The 19857-nt window shown below is 43.0% G+C and overlaps 1 protein-coding gene and 1 pseudogene across 9 annotated transcripts in view; both read right to left on the minus strand.

The window, feature by feature from the left end:
- Positions 1–968: 968 nt before the first annotated feature.
- On the minus strand, positions 969–2471 carry LOC129520571 (adenosylhomocysteinase-like; annotated as a pseudogene).
- Positions 2472–16779: 14308 nt separating this feature from the next.
- Positions 16780–19857, minus strand: part of DCUN1D4 (defective in cullin neddylation 1 domain containing 4) — a 70234-nt gene continuing 67156 nt past the window's right edge. For all 9 annotated transcript variants that reach the window (XM_055339089.1, XM_055339082.1, XM_055339074.1 and 6 more), the window contains 2 exons: positions 19349–19451; positions 16780–19211 (listed from right to left, as the gene is read on the minus strand). In XM_055339089.1, the coding sequence (XP_055195064.1) occupies positions 19156–19211; positions 19349–19451 (159 nt within the window). In that variant the 3' untranslated portion in view covers positions 16780–19155. The remainder of the gene's footprint in view (positions 19212–19348; positions 19452–19857) is intronic.

Here is a 19857-nt window from a genome sequence, read left to right on the forward strand (position 1 = left end):
TTTCTCAGATGATTAACTGTGTGAATCATCAGATGCTTACTTAATGAACCTCAGATGCTTATTTGCATGCAACCCTTTAAGATTATTGTACGTATTATATGATTTGTTCTTATTTTATAAATACAGCAGATCACACTGATTTTCAAAAGTGAAACTGACTTCTCAATTTGGTGACCTTTATATTTTTGCTCAACTTGGTAATTTAGGATTTTTTTTTTTAGGCACCAAAATTTTTATTTACCCACCTTCGCACTCTCTTTGAACATTAGAAACATTAACTAAACATTATAAATCCAACTAATCTTTTTGATCCAAGGTTGTGATAAGAACCATCATGTTACAAAGAGGTGCCCAGATCTATGTCTGCTTTTATGATTCTCTGGCCCTTCTCAACCTCTGGCTGTCACTTCTCGTCCTTTTTTGGCTGTCCCTTAGCCGTCTTTTCTAAACTTTGTAAAATAGAAACTGCAAGTACTAACCTCATTGTTCTGTGAAACCTCTTCAAGAGAATGCCCAGCACTAAGCCAGGCTCTCTGGGGCATTCAAATTCTCAAAAGCTTCTCCCTTCCCAGGCTGCCCGTCCTCCCTTCCTTTTGATATAATCCATTCTCATCTCTCATGGGCCGAGGGACCAGTGAACCAGTAAACTAAGAACATGGGTACAAAGTTCATAGGCCAAGTGAGGGCCTAGAAGGTGACGTGTATGGGCTTTGGACTGTGACTACTGCTGACTTCCAACCTAAGTAAGGACTGACTGGGCGAGCAGTTCCCAAACCCCTGAGCTCAGGGTTCCTTGCGGGCTCCTCCTGGGTACTCCTATTATGACCAAGGCTTGAGAAGGGGCTTCTCAATTCCCTCTGCCACACCGAGAACAGTACGAGGGATGCAGCAGAGGCCAAAGACTGAGTGACCAGCCCTGGGGAGTCAGTGGGGAACATTAACAAACCTATCTCAAAGTTGGCGCCATTTGCTCTTGGGGAAGAGAGGTGGGACCCCAGCAAGGCCAGCAGTTATAAGGCAAACGATAGGCCTGGTTCTCAGTAGTGGTAACGATTGGGCTTGAAGGGGCCATCACGGGACAAGCCCAGGTACTGGGCCTGCTTCTCAGTCAGCCTGGTCAGCTTCACATTCAGCTTACCCAGGTGAGCTTCAGCCACTGCTTCATCCAGCTTCTTGGGCAAGAAGTGAACCCCAACAGAGAACTTGTCTGGGTGGTCCACAATTCTATCCGGCCAGCACTTGATTGGTGAATGAGTTGCTCATCGCAAAGCTGGGATGGCTCATGGTGCAGCCCAGGTTGACCAGCTGGCCCTGAGCCAGAAGGAGGATATGGCACCCATTTTTCAGCCAGTAGCAGTCCACCTGGGGCTTGATGTTCACCTTCTCTACAGCATTTTTGTGCAGCCATTTGATGCTAATCTCCATGTCAAAGTGTCCAATGTTACACACAATGGCATCATCTTTCATTTGTTCAAAGTGCCAGCCAAGGATGATGTCAACACAACCTGTGGGGGATCCCTGGGTGGCGCAGTGGTTTGGCGCCTGCCTTTGGCCCAGGGCGCGATCCTGGAGACCCGGGATCGAGTCCCACATTGGGCTCCCAGTGCATGGAGCCTGCTTCTCCCTCTGCCTGTGTCTCTGCCTCTCTCTCTCTCTCTGTGACTATCATAAATAAATAAAAAAATCTTAAAAAAAAAAAAAAAACACAACCTGTGGTGGTGACAAATGTATTGCTGTCCTGACAGGCCTCATCCATAGTGGTCACCTCATAGCCCTCCATAGCAGCCTGCAGTGCATTGATGGGGTCGATCTCTGTGATGATGACGTGGGCCTCAAAACCCCGCAGGGCCTGGGCACAACCTTTGCCCACATCACCCTAGTCTGCTACCACTGTCACCTTGCCTGCAATCATCACATCCGTAGCCTGCTTGATGCATCTATAAAAGACTCCTGGCAGCCATACAGGTTGTCAAACTTGCTTTTGGTGACAGTCATTCACATTGATGGCAGGCACCTTCAGCTTCCCGTCGGCCATCCCCTTGTATAGGTCATGAACCCCTGTTGTGGTCTCTTCAGAAATGCCTGATAGGAGCTGTGGGTACTTGGTGCGGATGAGATTGGTAAGGTCACCTCCGTCATCCAGAATCACGTTGAGGGGCCCGTCCTTGAAGTACAGTGCCTGCTCAAGGCACCACAGGTGCTCCTCGCCCGATTCCCCCTTCCAGGTGTACACTGGAATGCCAGCCTTGGCAATGGCAGCAGCTGCATGGTCCTGGGTGGAGATGTTGCAGCTGGACCACTGCACCTCAGCACCCAGGGCCAGATGCGGGCACCCTTCAGTGGCTTGGAGGCCGAGTACATCTCCCTCATGCGCATCAGGCCCGGCATCTCATTCTCCACAATGTCCAGGGCCTTGTGTCCCCAGGAGGCCAGCCTGATGTCATGACTTTGTAGGGCAGTTTGTCCGACATACTGGCAGCGCTTCCACACAGCGTGATGGACACCAGCAAAGGGAGCTGGCCTTAGGGGTAGGACCTGACACGGGAAGGGTGGTGCTGGACAGATAGTGATAATTTAGGATTTTTAAAGATTATTTATTTATTCCTGAGAGATACAGAGAGAGAGGCAGAGACACAGGCAGAGGGAGAAGCATGCTCCCTGCGGGGAACCTGATGCAGGACTGGTCCTGGGGTCACGACCCGAGCCAAAGGCAGATGCTCAACCCTCTGAGCCACGTAGGCATCTCAATAATTTAGGTTTTTGTCAATTTCTATGTCATTAAAGAAATTGACCTCCAGTACTTTTTCTTGGAAAGCTCCTAGGGCACGATGATATTATAAAACAAGATCCAAAGACTTAGTGCATCTCTTCCTTAAATGTTTGGAAGAACTCATTGGTAGGGACATCTAGGCTTGAAGTTTTGCTTTATTTTGCTTTGTAGGAAGTTTTTGCTACTTAACTTCTTAAGCAGAACATCAGGAAAGTGCACATCAGTAGACTGCAGTACATTTTCACAAGCTGAGTACATAGCCATGTGGCCAGCACCCAGATTGAGAAACATAATCAGCACATAATCAGCACATAATCAGCCTTCCAGATGCCTGTTTCTGGCCTTCTTCCAGCCATTATCCCCCTTCCCGAGGGTGATTGCTATCCTGAATTCCGAGACCATTATTTAGGTTTGCTGTTTGGGTACTTGATTGGAAATCTGTCGAGACTTACTTTTGATCCAGTATATGGTTAGTTTGAGTATTGTTTTGTGTTCACTTAAAAAAAAAAAAAACCTGCCTATTTTGAAGTTGTTGAAAAGAGCGCGCTATAGAAGTCAATTTAGTCAACTTTGAGAATTGTGTCGTTCAAATGTTGGATATTCTATTTGTCGGCCCGTTCTATCCGTCAGTGAGAGAGATGGGATAAAACCTCTAACTATATCAGGTTTGTCAGTTTCTTCTTTCGGTTCTGTTACTTTTGGCTTCTTATGTTTTGAAGTCATGTTATTAGGTTCATAAGATTGAGAATTGCTGTACTTTCTTGATGGATTGAACATTTACAGTTATATGATATCCCTCCTGTTAATTGCCTTGAAACCCACTAGGCCTGGTGTTAGAATCGCTTTAGCAGCCATGTCTTTGTTAATGTTTGTAATGACCCATCTTTATCTACCCTATTATTTAAATATTTTGGTATTTAAGATTTGCCTCTGGTAGGCAGCATATAGTTAGGGTGGTGGTGGCGTTGTTCTGAAGACCTTTGTCTTTTACTTAGTGTAATTCATCCATTTGCAATGAATCTAATTACTGATTATTTGGGTTTACTTGTATCATCTTACTCTTTGTATTATATTATGTATCCTACGTTTATGTCTTTTTTTTTTTTTTTTTTGGTTATCTCCTTCATTTTAATTAATTAGATTACTCCACTGCTTCTCTTTTATTAATTTGTCCTACATTCTTTACCATTTATATCTGATAGGATTTCAGTTCAGTCTGAACAGTTTCCTTTAATATTTCTCATACTACAAAACTGGGTAGTTGGGAACGTATTTTCTTGATTTTCAGTTATCTGAAATTATCTTCGCCTTTATTCTTGACGGATTTTTCACTGAGTGTACACTGGAGGTATTGGTCCAAGGTCTTTTCAACTTCATTGTGTTTGATGAAGAGTGATGGCTACTGAAATGGTTGTTCTCCCCTATACAGTGTTTTGTTTTTTCACTCTGCTACTTCTGTGACTTTCTCTTTTCTTTGGTTTTCAGCAGTTTGACTACAATGGGCGTAGGTATGGTCTTCTTCATATTTATCTTGTTTCAGGTTTCCTGAACTTCTTAAATCTGTAAATGTATGTGTTACACTAAATTTGGGGAAATTCCAGCCTTTGTTTCTTTGTGATTTTTTTTTCTTTTTGTCTCATTTTCCCTCTTTTTTCCATCTGAAATTACAATCATTTGTATGTTAGGTCTTTGCTGTTGTCCCATAGGTGCATGATCTTCTATTCATTTAAAATGTTTTTCGGGATCCCTGGGTGGCACAGTGGATTAGTGCCTGCCTTTGGCCCAGGGCGCGATCCTGGAGACCCGGGATCGAATCCCACATCAGGCTCCCGGTGCATGGAGCCTGCTTCTCCCTCTGCCTCTCTCTCTCTCTCTCTCTCTCTCTCTCTCTGTGTGTGTGTGTGACTATCATAAATTAAAAAATAAAATAAAATAAAATAAAATAAAATAAAATAAAATAAAATGTTTTTCCTGGTTCTCCATGTTGGATTAATATCCATTACCTATCTTCATTTGCATTGAATCTTTCTCTTGTGAATTTTTAAAAATATTTATTTATTCATGAGAGACACAGAGACAGAGGCAGAGACAGAGACATAGGCAGAGGGAGAAGCAGGCTCCCTGTGGGATCCTTGGGATCAGTACCTTGGCCAAAGGCAGAGGCTCAATCACTGAGCCACCCAGGTGCCCCTCTCTTATGAATTTTTAATTTCAGTAAAAGATACTCCTAGAATTCCCATTTGGTTGTATTTTATAGTTCCTTTTTTCTGTTGAGATCTTCCACCTTTTCCCTTATAATGACCATGTTTTCCTTTATGTTTTTGACCCAGTTATAATATCCACTTTAAAATTCTTATCTACTAATTCTAACATCTGGATCACCTCAGGCCTCATCTCCACTGATAGTCTTCTCTTTTGAGGTTTGGTTAGATGTTGCTGATTCTTCATAAGTTAAGTTAGTTGGGATTGTATCCTGGATATTGTGATTCTTTTGTTGTGGGAACTCTGGGTTCTGTTAAATTCCTCCAAAGAGTGTTGGTTAATTTGCTTAGATTCAAATAGCCAATTCTGTCTATTGTGTAGCACCTCAAAATGCATTTCAGTAGTTTTATCTTTAGCTGGGCTACTTGCAGACCACCCTGCAGACACATGGTTCAGGGATTAGTTTCAAGTCTAGGCAGAGTTTATACTTAGAATTTGGGATTTCTCCCTTCTGGCTCTATTTCTGGGATCCCTGCTCACTTTCTAGAGGCTGTGGTTGCCCTAAAATCTGTCTTCTGGTTGAAAGGCTGTAGGTTTTCTATGAAAGTTTTACTCACCCCATGTGATGCAGACTGTGGCATAACTAAAAGCTAAAAAGCTAAACTAAAAGCTAAAAACAAAACAAAACAACAACAACAAAAAAACCCACCTTTTTCTGTCTCATTCTCTTAATTCAGGTGTCAACTAATCTTCAGACTCTGCCTGTTTTTGCTTACTCTCCAGTGCTTTCAGGTCATTATCTGCTTTTAATTAATCTACAGTATTTTATAATTTCTATCTATACATGTGGCTGCATTTTAAGATTTTCTGTCTTTGTTTTTTTTTTTTCAGAGGTTTTACTTGTATGTTGGTTTGCCTTTGTCATGCTTGAGTGTTTGCAGCACTCTTGAACTGGGGACTTCTTATCTTTCACTAGTGTAGGAAAATTCTTAAACATTGTCTTTAAAATATTGCCTTTGCCACGTTCTCTGTCCTCTTTTTCCAGGACTAAAATTATTTGTATCTTAGACCTTTTCACTCTGCTGTAAATCTCTTGACTTATCTCTGTATTTTCTTTTTTTTTTGTATTTTCCACTTTTAAAAAATGTTATTTTTAGTTTCTCTGTGCTTCAGTCTAGATTCTTTCTGACATATTTTTTATTCGTTAACTCTGTCTTTATTGGGCTTAATTTTCTGCTAAATCCTATCCACTGAGTTACTAATTTCATCTATTAAATTTTTCAGTTCTAGAATTTCCATTGGATTCCTTTTTTTATAGTCTCCACTTCTCTGCTGAAATTCTCTCACATAAATATAATTTATTTAAAGTCCACATCAGATAACTCTAATATCTAAATTTCCTATCAGTCTTTTTTTCTATTGGTTTTCTTCTTTCTTAAAAAAAGTCTTGTCCTGGGACACCTGGGTGGCTCAGCGGTTGAGAGTCCCAGAGTCCTGGGACTGAGTCCCACATCAGGCTCTAAACAGGGAGCCTACTTCTCCCTTGCCTGTGTCTCTGCCTCTCTCTCTGTGTCTCTCATAAATAAATAAATGAAAAAATAAATAAATAAATAAAATCTTTAAAAAAAAAGGTCTTGTCATTTTTGTAGACTTGGTTATTTTTGAATGATTAACATTAAATAACATTGTGTACAAGAAATTACAGACATAGTAAAAAGTTCTGTATGATATTTCTTTAATAAAAGAAAGATTATTTCAAGGTTTCAATAGTCTTACAGACATTTAAAAATAGACATTAAAAAGTAGAGCAAAGCCAGCTGGGAAAATGGGTTCTGGTCTTGGAACTTTGAGGACTAAAAGCTGCTCCATCTGTCTTTCAGGGAACTGCACATCTCATAGCTGCTGCTTACTGCTGCTCTGTGCCAATCAGCTTTTTATTTCTGACTTATTGAAATATAATATGGCAATCTACCCCAAATCTTCATGACATTATAGATCTCATACCCATCTATCTCCTCCTGACTGATTTAGTATATTGTAGTTCAAATTCCTGAAGAAAAGAACACAGGGGCTCAGTGAAGTCTATGGATTGGTACCCATTGGGACAGGTGTGCACGTCCCTGGTCTAGTTGACCATAGCCATGGGTGTGAACTCACGTATTCACAAAGGGCAGCAAGAGCAGGAAGTAAGTCTCAGCAGGGGTGCCTGGGTGGGTCAGCTGGTTGGGCATCTGACTCTTGATTTTGGCTCATGTCTTGATCTCAGGTTCATGAGATGAAGCCCTCCATTGGGCTCCGTGCTGAGCATGGAGTCTTCTTAAGATTCTCTCCCTCTCCTACTGCGCCTCCCCCGCTAAAAAAGATATCTGCAGCAGAAACCAAAGATGATCTTGTCTAATATAGTCTGAAGGCATTCATGTCAATATCATTTAATTTTGTGTTATTTTCTTCATTTATTAGCTTTACTGAAGATACATTACCTCTCACTGTTTTATTTGAATTCTTTTCCCATGAGTGAATAGTGTTTTATTTCATATATGTGTAACCCATGGATGGTCTGTTTTTTTTTTCCAGATTAGAATTTACTTCTGGTTCTGTCAGGCAGTTAGACTCAGGACATTCACTGCAATCACATCAGGGATTGGACTGATTTGAAATTGAGCTTTAGTCCTTGTGCTGGTCTATTTCTAGCTCATCCTTATTTGTAAACCCTTTTAGCTTCTCAGAGTCCTAACAGTAAGTCTGGGCATTTACCAGCACCCTTCCTCCTTGGCAGACTAAACTCACCCCAGTGAGACCTTCAAAAGATCTTCTGAGCTCCTCAGCCTCTGCTTTCACTCTTGAATGCACTACATCCTAAAGGAAAAAAGTAGCCTTGAATACTAGCTCATCAATCTTGGCTTCTTTCTTCTTCTAGATCTTTGCCCAACAAACGTTCACTTTCTTAGTAGCTTTTCAATTCCTTCAAACAGATTCTAAAACCATTTTGCCTAACTTTTTAAGCTATCCTATTGAGGAGGTTATCCAAGACAGCCACCGTAGGAAGCAAACTTCAGATGCTATTCACATACTTCCCAAGAATGTCACCAACCTAGAATAACTGGTCTTACTTCTCAAGACCTTTGATCCCTCCATAGTATGGAAGACTTTATAGCTAACCTTTACATTAATTGTTGCATCTGATGATTTTTCTCAAGAGTTTTCTGAAAACATAGGCCATTATGGCACATCCTCTGCTCTTGCACCATTGCCTCAGAGAGACCCAAGTTCAGCCTAAGGAACTCATGAAGGTGGAAAAGAGCTACATAGTGTGATATATACATGTCCTCATCTACTCCAGCCATCACTTTTGTTTTTGATGAGGGTTGTGATTTCTTCCACTTTGCCTGGCATATGGGTAATGACAGATATTAAGCTAATGGGATAGTTGGGACAGAGTGAGATATTGAGTGGACCCTATCCACCACCACGACATGGGTCTTTTTATAATAAAAAAAAACTATCAACTCTCCTCTTGTTTCCTAATATGTCCACAGAGCATGATGGCTGGTCTCCTACAATTACCACCACCAATGGCCAGCTTTTCAAGGACTCTCGGCTCTAACGTGAGGTGTCCTTTAACCCCCCCAACAAATAGGAGACATATTTGGAAAGTGACAGGGGTTACCCAGTTATCATTTGATTTCTCATACTGAGGGAACCTTCAGAATGTTTTCCAACCCCTTCACTTCACTATCACATTGAGGTACAGCCTCCCATCTTCTGATGGATTTGGATATTAGGACTACACAGGTCCATGGAATTATTCCACCTCATCTCCAAAGCTTGGGTTTGGGGAGTACTCGGTTGGAAAATGATGTGGAAAGTCAACCTCTGCTTATCTATATCTTAAATGTGTTGCCATGCCAATGATGTCATAGTCTTGGGGTAAGGCCCACCCAAATCCATTCTTCAGCTTCCTCCCACTCACCATCAGTTCCATTTCTAGATTGTTCCCTATAGGAGTGATTGTCTCCTGCCTAGTTGACTCTTGGTCTCCTACTTCTATACCCTAGAACATCCTTCAACATCTCCTGTATGTCAGAGGGGGAATCTAACCCCGGAGACAGTCCATAGGAAGAAACTAGAGCACCACTGGATGAGTCCTCTTTACTTAAGAGGTCATAAACTGTCCTTCAACCTTAGTGGCTTACTCTCTGTAGGGCTTACTGTATTACCTGAAAAAAACTGACCTCCTCTGATGTTTGTTCCAAATTAGTAAGGAGCAGTCTGATATTCCTCATATTGCAACTCTGAGGCACAATGTGCCCCCTTGTCCCATTTTTGCTTTTAATCCACCAGATGACCCACTCCAGCATCCCAGAATAATCACATATATGTCATCATCCAGTGTTCCTGCAGCTCAAAAGTCACAGAAAGCCCCCTGGCTGGATGGCACCACTCTAGTAACTAGGCAGTTTCTCATGCTTGTCTTAGTCTTTCTCTGGTCTCTTCTTACACATGAGGTCATTCTGCCCGAGTCTGTTGGCCATTTACAGGGACAGGGCTGACCACATGGCTGGTCTGGATTTGAAGACTAGTAGGAATGGCACGGCAACTCAACTATGGAAACTTCCACTTTGTTTCATTATCTCTTCACCCAGAAAACAATGCAAAGTATATGCAAGCATTCAAGGACCCATGGTAGTTTCAAGCCAGTGGACATAGTGTCACTGGGTTTCCCTTATTTTTCAAAAGGTATCTCTGCAGGCTGGAAAGAGAGGAGTTTCCTAGGTTCGAGGAGCCCAAAGCCCAAATCCTGCTGTCTTCTATACCAATTTTGGCTAGGGGCCGGAGCCCGTCAGCCGTGTCACCTATACCTCATGTCAAGGTCCTGGATTCACAACTTCTTGCTGTGCCACAGTTACATAACCTAGACTTATTCTTATTTTTCTTGGGACAATGAGACTCACTCGTTAATCTTTTCTCATTCTCCTCTTGGACTCTTCCACACTTCCATGTCTTTGAACCCACTACCTCTCCCTTCTCTTGGTAGAAATCTTTGAATTAGTTCCTGAGAAAACCAAGGCCATAAGGTTAGACCTCTTAACCATCTCCTACTCATTTACAGACGACTCCCCTCTTGTCTCAGGGGAAAACTGGTCCCTTGCCCTAAACCTCCACTTGGCTGTAGGGTCCCTTTTCCTGCTTCCTCCAGTTCTTCATTCCACCACCATCTCGGTTCTCCTGCCTTTATCTTGAGGATGAAAAGTTCCTAGCTCCCTCTTCAAGAAAGGAGGGAAAAGCAACAGGATCATTGGCCATAGTAACATGTCAGTCACTACTAGAACTGGTTTTAAACTTGGCTCTGTTGATCAATGACAGCTTTGTATCATCAGTACCCACAGGTGATATTGTGATTGATGATAAGAAATATATATTTGGTCTTGGTCCCAGATCCTGGTAGAGTTCCTAAACCCCTCAGAAATTTCCTAAGTGATAAAAGAATTAAGATGCCTTTTGTGATGTTAATGAGGTGACTTAGAAAGTCCATAGGTAACCTGAGAATGGGGTTGGCTTCCTGGGGAACCCATCCTGTGATTAGAGGGTTGGAAACTTCAGTCCCATCTCCATGCCCCACCTCCAAAGAGGGGCTGGAGATCGAGTTCAATCACCAATGGCCAATGACTTAATCGATTGTGTCTATGTAATGAGCCCTCCATAAAAACCTTAACAGATGGGGTTCAGAGAGCCTCCTGGTTGGTGAACACATGGAGTTTTGGGGGAAAAGGGTATATTTGGAGAGCTTGGAAGCTCCATGCCTTTCCTACACACCTTGCCCTATGCATCTCTTCCATCTGGCTGTTCCTGAGTTCTATCCTTTTATAATAAACTGGTAAATATAAGTAAATGTTTCTCTGAGTCCTATGAGCCACTCTAGTGAGTTCATGGAACCCAAGGAAGGGCTGTAGGAACCTCCAATTTATAGCCAGTTGGTGAGGATCTCAGTTGACAACCTGCTCTTGTGATTGGTGTCTGGAGTGGCTGTGGGGGGGTGAGGCACGGTCTTGTGGACTCAGCCCTCAACCTGTGGGATCTCACCAGACAGGTAATTGCTTGGTGGTGTTTGAAAACTACACATCAGACCATGCCTTTGAAGTGAGCCCCACCCTTCTGAGTTGGCCAATCAGCAATATTCTTACTCCAGTGACCTCAATTCCACGGCTGAAGTGCACCCTAGCCATACATCCCCACTTCTGAAAAAAATCAGCCAATCCCTGAACTCTGTTGTTTCCCCAGAACTCGATAAAATTAGCAGGAGAGGGGCACTGGCAAATCTATCAGAGACCCAAGCAGCCTGCGTGGGACTTACAGGCCTCAATTCTCCTCGTGGCAACTTTCCTCTGCACCACGTGGCTCGATACCAAACTGCCAGAGGCGGAGACATCCACCTGGGTTTAATCCTCACTCTTGCACCTTCCGGCCATGGGAATCAGCACACGTTACATACACGTTCTGAACCTCAGTTTCTTCTAGTTCCCATGATTGTTGAAAGGTGTCTCGGGAGACCAGTGTAGAACACACTGCCTCACTGGCCTTCTTCTCTTCTGAAAGGAGCTAAGTAGTGTCAGTAAGTCACCAACTGGCCTTCCCGTCCACATCCCTTGAATCCGTGACAGCTTGCTGGCAGTCAGCTCTCAAAATCCATGAATACACACATGATATCAGTGTATAAAGTACCAAAGATGATGGCATTGAACCAGAAAGTCTGATTTTTTTTTTCTTGCTCACTACCATGAGTCTGTCACCTGCAATGTCATCTCATTGTGGTCAGAACTCAAAAAGTACTTGGCCTAAAAGACCATCAACGTCTGCTCCTTTATATCCCGAAATTTCCACGCCAGAGCACAAGGGAGATGGTTGCAGGTGCCTTCTAGCAAGTTACTCTTTCCGCAGGGAGGGTGGCGGTGGGATAGGGGGACACCTAGGTCACGCAACTGCTGCGCTGCAAAGATTTTGACAGTCAGACTGCACAGAAAAAACATGCTGTTTGGAGGCTGGATGGATTTGGAGCCAGCGGGGAGGGGGCAGGGTCTCTGCTAGCCCGCATGTCCTCCCTGCAACTGAGAGTTGTCAGCAGGTGAACTCCCTGCTTTCTGAGCCCTGTCCACACCTCGGCCCCACCTGCTCCCCACGGAGGTTCCCCTCCCCTAAATCTCTCCCCCACACTGCCTGACCCTTCTCACTTCCCAGGACCTCAGCTCCCCATTCCCCTTGCAGAACCTTGGGAGGGGTCTTCCTCCCATGGGTCTCCTCCCTCCTACAAAAATGCCCAGAGGCTGGGCGTGGAAAGGACACTCCTGAACAACTGACCTTCCTGTGTCCCTCCTGTGAGGAGAAGGCTGGGGTGCTCTGCACCCCTTACTATCATCAGGTGAGTGGGCAGGCTTAGGGCCAGAGGACATCAGAGGGGTACGCCCTCTGGGAGAGGGCCAAGAGGCATCTCCCACTTGCTAGAAGCCTCACGCTGTGTGGGGGTTTCAGCCACAGTCGGACAGCCCAAGTGGACTTTGGGGATCTGGAACCGTCTCCTGCTTGAGGTAGCTGCCTCAGTACATCCCGTATCTTTTTTCCGGAGACATTTCTCCTGCGGGCCTCGTCAGTTTTACTGCTCTCTCTCGATGGCAACCACAAACTCCTCTGTCCTGAAAAGCCCAACTTCTGCGCTGCCACCACAAGCTTTGTGTACACTGTTAGGCGCCCCTGAGAGTCATCCATGCTCAGTTCCCATCTACCCCAGTAATGCCCTACTCTCCAGAGGAACTCTTGGCACCCAGTGTCCTTCTGGTCTACCACTTACTAAGTGGCTGATGCCACTTACACCCAATGGGCACGAGACCCCACACCCAGGGGTCCTTCCAAATTTTTCAATCTGTTGATTTTCTCTTTATCCCAGTCCCCACTCTGCACACTTACAAAGTTTAATGCCCGTGTTCCCAATTTCACATAATGGTTCTGCTTAACAGACAATGAAGTTTGCTGATAAATGACTACACTGAGAATTTGAAAATCCACCTCGATTAGTTACATAAAGGAGGAACAAAAATTTGGAGCGCTTATGAGACATGCCGAATAGGGTGCTAAAAGGCACGTGTTATTCAATTGGGATCATCTGTGGTGGGGTCATGAGCTTGTCCAAGTCCCACTCTCAAGGTGCTGCAGGTAGGAGCCCCACAGGTAATGGAGCCAAAATCAGTAATAAGCAAGTAGATATGAAATGCGGTGGCTTTTTTTTTTTTTTTGAGAAGAGGGGGAGAGAGGAAGGGGGAGACAGAAGTGGGGAGAGGTAGAGGGAGAGAGAGAATCTTAAGCAGACTCCACGCCCAGCGTGGATGGAGCCCACCATGGGGCTCACTCTCAGGACCCCGAGATCATGACCTGAGTCAAAACAAAATCAAGAGTCGGACGTTTAATGGAGCCACTTCAAAAGCAGTGACTTTCAAGGCACTCCCGGAAGTTGGCCAAAATTTTTAGGTTAGTCCACTGGTTGGGAGTACAGCTGCAGCTCTCCTGATCATCACATTCATCCCAAGATTTCTAGAGAACACTAGTTTGAATTTCAGATATTCAAATTTAGGCAATTCTGAGAAATCTCTGCTAGAAAGTGCTGGAGGAAAAACAAAACAAAAGAAACCCTCCTCAGCTTACTTTCTTACTGCCCCGGTTCTTCACAACCCTCAGGCTTCAGAGAGTGATTGCAAAGGAATTTTTTCCAAAGGACTGAACACATTTCTTCAGGAGAGGAGATTACATTTGAAATGATGCTTTAAAAAAAATTTCCATTTAATGACTATAGACAATTTGCGTTTTTCAGTTTCCAATTATTATTCTTAGCATAGCTACTCACTCACTTGCTCTAGTTTCTAAGCAAGTACTTGTACACACGGGTTTTTTGGTTTTTGTTTTTTTTTTGATAATGGCAATTGAAGATAAATGTCAGGAGTGAGTTCGGGGGGCGGGGAGGGGGGACCAAACTATCTTCTGCAGAATGTGCCCACCGTGGTGAACGTGCTCTATATTTCAGGTTACCTTGCGCCCTACAAGCTTAGGGGAGTAGACAGGGCCAGAAAGCTCATGTATTCTTTCCTCCCGTGTTAGGCTTTTTCCCCTTTCTAGCTGTAACTAAGTTCCATGGGCAACTCTTTTCTAGAAGGATCATAGAAGCTTTTCTCTCATCTTGTGGCTGGAAGTTACTCTTCACACGGAGATATGGGTAACGTTCAAGCGAGTCACACAGGCCGTGAGGCCCACGGCACCGTGGAGAACAGGTCCTGCCTCCCTGGGGGGCTCACACAGGCCAAGAGAGGTGTTGTCCAGAAGCAGCTAACTCTCGTCTTCACTGCTGTGGCCCTGGGGTGGACTCAGGAACCTTCCATCTTTTCCTGTCGGTGATGTTGTTCATTTTTCAGTTCACTTTCCTCTCTGTCCCATTATTTAAAAAGCTGTCTTATTAGAAATGTCCTTCCTTTGGGGCAACCTTCCTGGAACCTTCTCCCTTCACCGGTCTGCCTGCCGTGCACCTCGAGCTGGCTTTTTTTTTTTTTTTTGTCTGAGACAGGCACCAGTGATTTATTCTGTCCCCAGTCTACCCTGCTCGTTACACTGCTGGAGAACTCGATCTCAATTCACATTCTTATTTTGTAGCATCGGACAAAGTGCCTCATGCCTCCCCGATGGCTGTAGCCCAGGCTGGGTGCCCTGTCCCGACACTGGCCATCCCCCATTGCCTGCCATCCACGTGCAATTAAGCTTTTCCTTCACCTCCGCCTACTATCTTTGGAGGAGTCTGCAAGAGTATTTTCTTGAGTCCATCCTCAGCTTTGGGTCCAAATTAGAGTTGGAAGACCACCTACATCACCAATTTAAATGGAGTGTTTGGATTCTGTGTTGTAGGAATCTTGTCTTCCCCCTCCTGTCGAGCTTCTGGGAGTCTTAAAGTCTAGATCTTCAATCTTCAGGTCTAGGTGGGTCCTTGTGGGTTCTCCTTGTGGGTTTACGTGGTTTCTCAGGTCCTGATAATCCATCGTCAAGCACGAGCTCCGTGACTTGCTTCCTCCCACATACATTTCCTGGGCACCCACTCGTGCCAGACATCCTGCCATCGGGGGGGCTGAGGTTCTAGTGTAAGACAATTTCAGAGAGGGGGTGACCGGGGCTGATACACACTAGAGGTAACCGGATGGCAGCGCTGGACGTAGTAAAAATGGGCATCTCTGCCCGACGCTGGCACATGGTAACCACTCAGTTATTAGCTCAGTCTTTTGGAAACACAAAATGTGGTTATCTTTTTAACTCACTGTTCGGCTGAAGCGTGTACTCCATCTGGAACTGTTCCAGATTAAAAGAGACTGAGGAGACAGGACATCTCAGTGCAATGCTTTCCCCCAGATTACGAATAAAATCGCCGTCAAGGCCAATACTGGTACAAACAGAGAGGTTTTAATCTAGACTGTGTATCAGGTAATACAACTGTTATCAATGTTAAATTTCTGGAGTGTGATCATTGTACTGTTGTTACAAGGATGTCCTTGTTTCCACACACTAGGTAAGAGGCATCATAATGTGATTTACTCTCAGTTCGGGAAAAAAAAAATGTATCTATCTGCAGGGAGAAGTGTACCTGCGCGCGCGTGCACACACACACGCACGCTCAGAGTGGCACGGAGAAGGTGGCAAAATGGTAACAGGCAGAAAGTCTAGGTGAGAGGTACACGGATGGGTGCTCGATATACTACTCTTGCATTTTTTTTCTGTAGCTTTGAAATTCTTCAATATAAAGAGTGGGGTGTGGGGGGTGGGGAGGGAGCCAAGAAATAAAAGATAAAATACTTTAAAACTATCTTAACTGGTTTTTTGAAGCACAATCCTGAGAAGAAAGAAGTCACCAATCAGTTCTGAAACCAAACACAAATACTTTTTATTTATGGGATATCATTTTACATCGATTCCATTAAAACCTAAAACCAGTTTGCTGTACTCAAGTTAGGTGGCATAACAGTGTTTTAGTTAAGCTGGAGTCACAGGTTTATGGACGTAATGCAGATACCGACGACACGAAGCGTTCACAGTTACAGGTTGGCTGCTGTCCGTTTAACAGTAACCCCCAAGGGAAAGGTTTTTTTTTTTTATGATAAAAAGCAACCCACGTTTTGGTCTCATTTACAGACACCCAACATTTAGTTGGTCAATGGATTCTATACATTTATTATACAACATATGAAAGAATAAAAGATAAGGCTTACAGAGGTATTTTAGCAGTTTTAAGAATAAAAACCAAGGGCACAAACTAACTTGGAAAGCTTTCTGGATAAACTTCAAAAGCACTGTTAAAATGGAGCCGGAGAGGCAGCAGACGTGTGTCGTGAAATGAGAAGCTACAGGTTTGTCAAGTCAGATCTGTACGAACTTAATTCAGAGTTCATGCTTCGGGAAAGCTGCGCGCTACGTTACCGTGGGTGTTTACGGCAAATCAAATCACGGACTTTCTGACCTACCAGTAAACACCGAAAGGCTGTATTCCATGACGACAGAGTATTGCAATGGGTAGTTCAAGACACAGTGGCAGGAGAGAAGGGGTGTAGACAGGTAAGAAACAAAAACCAGAAGAAGGCACCCTAATTTCTTTAACATTAGCCAGTAAGTAAGTGTCTGATGACTGACTGCTCAATTTTATGTAACTTAGGGACATTTTTAAGAGAAAAGTATCTTATTACTATGCGTTTGGCCCCTTTTCCTCTCCCTAAAAATAGCTGCATAAAATCAAGAACCAAGGGCAAGCTCTCCACAGTCACAGAGGTTTATTTTTCAAGGCAGCTTAAAAATTATTTGGAGTCTTCTAAATATGCAAGATTATCGACACCTTGGAATACTTACTTTTATATTCTAATTCACGCATAGTTTTCCCCCTATTATCAAAATGTTCGCTGTGGATGAAATGTAACAGCTCCCCGTAACAATCCTTTTATGTCAGGATTAACTGTGCTTAGTGTTTTAAAAACATTCTCCAGTTCCTAACCCTAACTTTTAAAATAATTTCATCTATGATTTCTTTAAGCAAAAACTATAGTTGACCGAATCTAAGAACTGTTGCCTTTAAAGTGTGATTTTTTTCTTCTTTTTTAACTTTACCGGATACTTCTGAAAATGAATCACGTCTTTCACAAATTCAAACCTGCCTCTGGCCCCATCGCCACTGGAATACCAGGCACCTGTGGGAATGGAACCCCTTGCAACACATCGGTCCCAAGAGCTGTGCTTTGCCATCAACATCTTCTATTCTCTTCAGATATTAATTTGTGCAAACTGGTATGAAGTTGTAAGGTAGAGGCGAGTCTACAGTTCCTAAGCAAGGAATGATTAAGTCTGCTTAATCACTACAGAGTTTTCCACACTTCTGGTTTATTTCACAGCAAACCACACCTTTCTATTTGGTAGAAAAAGGAAGGGATTTCCTTCTACCATTATCATGATCTTGTATATGCACACACACTGTATATACATACAAAATTTTCTGTCTTTGGTGGTTCAGTTAGGGGAAAAAAATAATATGAAAATCTGAACACTGTTTGCAAAGAAACTGTGAAATAGTGGTCAGGAGTAGCATTGTCTGTGTGCTTTACTCATTTAATGCCATTTAAAGGTTCACATTTAATCCGAAAGATTTTTTTGGCCAGATTTTGCAGTAAGCCGAACCTCTTCCAATCATTATTCCATCATGGGTCTTGCTCACACCTACAGTATTCACTTGTTCAAATGCACCATTAGCTTTTTACTTGGTTTAAATCATTAGACTTTTATGTTTTCACAAAACTTTAGGGACTAAATTAGTCATTCAATAGCACCAGATAGTTGAGGGGAAAACATGTTATCTAGACATTTCCTCAAGAAGGGTAAGGCAAGGAAAAAAAAAAAAAAAGACACAAAATACAAACCTAAAAATACCGTCCTGTTTACTCTTGTTTCCTCATCCACATAAATAATGGCTATCACCTTTCTGTACAAATTACTTGGGTAATGAATGACGAGTGGCCCCTCCAGGAAAGGTCCTACTGTGTAATAAAGTTAGCTCAATGCTGGTGGTTTCGTGTCCACTGCCTGCAATGGACATCCTGCCAGGAAAAGCCTAGCATGAAAGAAAGAAAACAAAAGAAAACACCTCTCACTTACAGTATAGTTCTTTTTTCCAAAAAACTAGAAAATTAGACACCATGAAAGCTTAACTAAAAATCCAAACCACAACTGAAAGTGCTCTGCGGTCACAAACTGCCAGCAAACCATTAGGTTTCCGCGGAGGAGGCAAAATCAATGTTACTTGAATGGCACGGGAAGCATCGGCAGACCCAACACTGACTAGGAGAATGCAAAAGGAAAAAGAAGACCGTAAAGGAAGTTTACGAGAGTTTCAAACTCATTTAAAAAAAAGGTGCAATTTTAATTTGTTCATTTGTACCTATATTCAAACTACTACGGCTTTAACATCAGAGAATAGAAACCTACACCTTGCGTGGTGAAAATCATTTGTGGCATGTGGGACACGTCTATATGCTCAAATAATTGTAACTTTCATCATTTAAAAAAACGCTCATATTTAAGGAAACCAAATTATATTTGGCATATGCCTCTGGAAAAGTTCTGATTCCCACCTCCTTCCAAAAGTTGGCCTGTTTAACAATGAGGTTAATTCTGGCAACATTTGCTTATGGTAACAGCTGTTCTCTCGTGTGTTCTGAAATGCTACATTTGAGACCAAATAAAGTATAATCGGTTCATTTGAAAAAAGGGACTAGAAATATGCCACAAAAATTATTTTTACAATACAGTTTTGCAGAAATAATCTCTAGGTGAAGCTTTTTCTTTTTATACACATATACAAAATTTAAACAGCAATATACACATCATCACAGTGAGGACGTTGGCAAATTCACCAATCTGTAGTGTAAATACAAACTGCAAAGCAGCCTTCCAAGAGAACAATGCTACACAGCAAGCAGAGCTGGCCCATTCAATAGCAAACACCAAAACGTCCCTGCAAAAGGGAGACAGTGCAAGAAAAGCAGCATGCGCTTTGATACAAACAGCAATTTATGGCTAATGGTTGACATATCTGTGGTAACAGTGACTCTCTCGCTGCTATGCATAAAGTCCTAGGACATCTGTTTGTCTTTATACCACTCCACAAACTCGTCCAACAAAACTGGCCCTAAAGAGAGAGAGAGAGAAAAAAAACAACACGGCTATAAGGCTCTTCCCAGTGAGGAGGGTGTGCGAATGTACAGCGATGGGGGGTGGGGTGGGGGTGGGGGTGCGTGTGCGAGGGCGCCCAGCGCCGGTACTTACACGCTCCATCTTCGTCGTAGTTGCTGAGGTCAAGGTTAATTGTCCTGCTAAACTCTAGCACATTGCACCACTGGTCTTTGTTAATAACTTTATATTTTGATTGCTGATGGGAGGGAAAAGTAATATGAATTACTGACACTTACAATTAACAAATGGCACGGTTTCAACTGCTGTATGAATCAACTTAATAAAGTTCATGAAGGTTAACTCTTTCCATTTGAGGTATGCTAAGCACCAATCTGGGAGAAGGATGAGAGAGAGCAAGAGTAGAACTTAAGATGACAATTTCCATTAGAAAAATACCATGAGGGCTCAACACAAAATGACAAGCACATCAAAGAAACATGATTTTTATCCCTAGAAGTGAAATTTCTAGACTGCCAAAGCCCTTTTATTAAAAGGAGACACAGAGAGAGAGGTAATTAGCCTACTTCATAGAGATCTTGCAAGAATTAAAAGAGGTAATTTATGTAAAGTACTTCATTCAGTGTTTGGCAGAAAGCAGGTGC

The sequence above is a fragment of the Nyctereutes procyonoides genome, unplaced genomic scaffold (assembly GCF_905146905.1).
Source record: "Nyctereutes procyonoides isolate TBG_1078 unplaced genomic scaffold, NYPRO_anot_genome, whole genome shotgun sequence".
Classification (NCBI taxonomy): Eukaryota; Metazoa; Chordata; class Mammalia; order Carnivora; family Canidae; genus Nyctereutes; species Nyctereutes procyonoides.